Source organism: Apodemus sylvaticus, chromosome 3, assembly GCF_947179515.1.
Source record: "Apodemus sylvaticus chromosome 3, mApoSyl1.1, whole genome shotgun sequence".
Taxonomy (NCBI): domain Eukaryota; kingdom Metazoa; phylum Chordata; class Mammalia; order Rodentia; family Muridae; genus Apodemus; species Apodemus sylvaticus.
In genome coordinates, this window is record NC_067474.1 from 103,664,733 (window position 1) to 103,668,146 (window position 3,414).

Genomic DNA, 3,414 nt, shown 5'->3' on the forward strand with positions numbered 1-3,414 from the left:
ATTTTGGAATCCTCTTGGTGGGAGGAGGTCCCCAGTTTCCTGGGAGAGGGCTGGATGTTGAGCTGAACACCTAATAAGTGTTTTAATCAGTGATGCTTTTGTAAAGATACCATCACAAAACACCACAGGATACTTTTTGGAGCATTTTCTAATTGGTGAAAAGGTGAAAGATTGTGCTAGCAGTTGCCAAGTTTTAATTTCATGTATTACAAGTTTCTGAATTAATTTCAAGAGTATACCTATCCATCCAAACTTTACACTTATTTTTTCAATCTACATGTTGTGACAAATCATATTGATGGTAATGATGAAGATGATAATTATGATGATGATATGATTTTTATTTTTTTTCTCTTTTTCTATTTCTCTCCTTTCTTTGTTTCTATGTTTCTTTCTTTTTTAAATATTTGATTTCATCACTCCATTTTTTTAAATTTAAAATTAGATTTTTCTTTCATTTTGTCCATCCTTAGACCAGGTTCCATGAGCTGTGTGGATATAATCCTAGACAATGTGGTCGTATTGTCAGTATGCTGACAGTGAACCTGTCTCTTTGCATTAGTCTATATTATTTGAGTAACTTGATGGGACCCCATAGAAGAAGAATACTAGAGAATGCAGCAGATTCCTTCCCCATGGAGACTTGCCTGGATTCAAAATTGGCCACATCAGGTCATGTATTGAGATTCCCATTATTGAGATTACCCTCATATGCACTATAACTCTCCATTGCAAGAGGTTTCAACAACACCATACAATATTATATTAATTTACAATCTTCATCCAAAACAACCCTCACATGAATTCTACTACTGCTTTACAAACCCACCACAATTGCCCCCAAAAATCCTATACCACATTCTCTTCCAAGATGGATGAGTACAATATTGAAGGTGCGCATTGGCCATTAAGTAAATGGTAGTAGGCAAGCTAACACACAAGAACCTAAGAGGCTGGTTAGCTGGGAGCACCTTCTGAGTTCTATGAGCCTGGGATGAAATGTTTAAACAAGCTCTCTAGATATGAGGCCCTACCCACTGAAAGGTATGGCCTACCAAATCACAGAATCATAACTTCTGACCACCTCAGGATGAGCTTTACACAAGGAGACCCCAGAGCAATAGAGTTGAATTTTACTTGACCATTCCACATTCATCAGAACCAAAGAACGTGTGAAGCCCTGGCATCCAGCACACATTTTCAGCCTTCTTTCTACAACGTAACTTCTGTCTGTCCACTGAATGTGTGTATTCTCAAGGACTTTAAGCTCTCACAGTGGCATATCTAGTTCAGCCCAGTGTTCTCCTTTTCCCAACAGTGTAAGAACATGGAGAGTTCCTACACCTTCTGTGAAGCCTATATGAAGATGGCAGAAAACACAGTTGCTTCCCAGCCAGGATCCTGGAATACCCAACCTTCCCCTATGGAGTCCAGCCAGCTTATTTCAGGTCAGAGCTCAGATATGCCTACCTGGAAACAAACAGTGATAGCATCAACATCCTGTAGCAACCAAGATGCAGCCTGTACTCTGAGTTCAACAGCACACCTGGGAGAAGCCAATGATTTCCTGTTTGGAGAGCCAAGTGAGACCTCTTTTTGGTACCAGCAAGTTGTGTCTGCTGAGCAGAAAATCTCCCCTGCAGGCCCTCAGCACATGCAGCTCAACAGCACCCCGAAGACATGCCTCTCTCATTCCCAGAAGAGAGCAGTACTCGACACCAGGGATACTCTCTACAATGAAGGCTACTGGAAGAGGACACTGAACTCTGACAAGACTCTCTTGTTCACAAATACAGACATGTGTTTGAATCCCAGGATTAACTTTGGTAATTATCAAAAGGTGCTTTCTGGAAGTCATGCTCTCCAGGACCCAAATGTAGATCACTCCCTTGCTTCTAAACATGACCAGATTTTCAGTGGTGAACATGAGATGCCTTTCCATGGTAACCAGACCAACTACAATCAGGTGACACCAAGGAATGGAGGGCATCTGACTCTCTATGAGAATCAGATGACATCACCCAGTTATACACAGGCCCTTTATCCCAATCAAATCATAACATCCTTTTCTGAACAGAATTGTTTTGGGAATCACCAGGAGAGCCCCGTAGCTGACAATGAATACTATGGAAATCAGATAATACTGCCAAATGGAAACCAGGTTTTCTCTGAGCCTCAGATGAGAATTAACTGTGACCAAACAAATGACCAAATAAAATCCTTCAGTGTTCAGAATGTCTTCAAAGATCAGGAGAATCTCCTCAGTTGTGAGCACTCCTTCTCTGGGTATCAGACATCAGGGTACAGATGTGACCAGGATTTGATTGTGAATCACCAGGTATCAACTTCATTTGCTGGCCAGGCTTTCTATGAGTTTCAGAAAGAGACTTCCAGTTTTGACACCACTTTTCATGGGTCTCAGAGGACAACATCCAGTCCAGAAGAGAACCTGGCTAGCCATTCAGAGACAAGTCCCAGTTCTGAAGAGATATTCTATTTGGGTCAGATAAAAACCTCTTTTGATGAAAATGTCTGCCCAAGTCAGAATGGAACACCCAATCTGGAAGGAAGCCTTGATTGGCAGGTGACTTCATTTAGTCCCCAAGCCTCATATGTGGATGAAAACTCTTATCCTTCAAGTTCCCCTTTGTTCCAAAGACAACCTCAGGAAAATTCTTCAGCTTCCAGTTTGGTCCAGGTACAACGTCCACAGATGAAGTCAGACACCAAGACCAAGAGCCCAGTGTCCCGGAAGAACCCTCATCCTTTGAAGAGCTTCTCCTGTACCTACAAGGATTGCCAGAAATCATACAAAAAGTCTAACCACCTCAAAAACCACATGAAGAAACACACAGGTCAGAAGGATTATGCCTGTGATGAGCCTGGGTGCAAATGGAAATTCTTCCGCTCAGGAGATCTCAAGAGACACAAGCAAAAGCACAGTGGGGAGAGGCCCTACCCCTGTGACATGTGCAAAAAAAGCTATTCCAGACCAGATTATCTCAAAAAGCATCAGAGGATCCATTTTCAAACATCACCCACCACTGCAACCTGAATGCCCACTCCTCTCCCCATACCATATCATATTACACTAACATATTTCTTCCTTCTTCTCAGTCTCCATACCTGACCACTAATCAAGTACTTTGGGGATAATAGTGGGCCCCAGCAATGGACTCACTCAAATATTCCCAGCAGATTTTTTTTTCAAGGAAAGCAGAGATGTAATGACAAACCTGTAGCTAGCCTGAATCAAAATTGTATACACTGAAATTTTATTATCAATTAAACATAAAATTATAAATACTTTAAAAAGTAGGAAACTTTTCATTGTCTCAGTTCACATTCCTGAATTTGAAATCAAATGCCATGTTCATAATAGGAAGACATAATAACTTCAGTGTGTTCAAAAAA

The 3,414-nt window shown here is 41.2% G+C and overlaps 1 protein-coding gene across 1 annotated transcript; it reads left to right on the top strand.

The window, feature by feature from the left end:
• The first annotated feature begins 1,360 nt into the window (after nucleotides 1–1,360).
• Nucleotides 1,361–3,055, top strand: LOC127679981 (Kruppel-like factor 18). Its single transcript, XM_052175542.1, has one exon. It carries the CDS (start codon nucleotides 1,361–1,363, stop codon nucleotides 3,053–3,055), a length of 1,695 nt encoding a protein of 564 aa, XP_052031502.1.
• Nucleotides 3,056–3,414: the final 359 nt, after the last annotated feature.

Bases quoted from the DNA above. Each gene is read 5' to 3' on its own strand.
- LOC127679981 (XM_052175542.1), top strand. From the start codon at position 1,361: ATGAAGATGGCAGAAAACACAGTTGCTTCCCAGCCAGGATCCTGGAAT.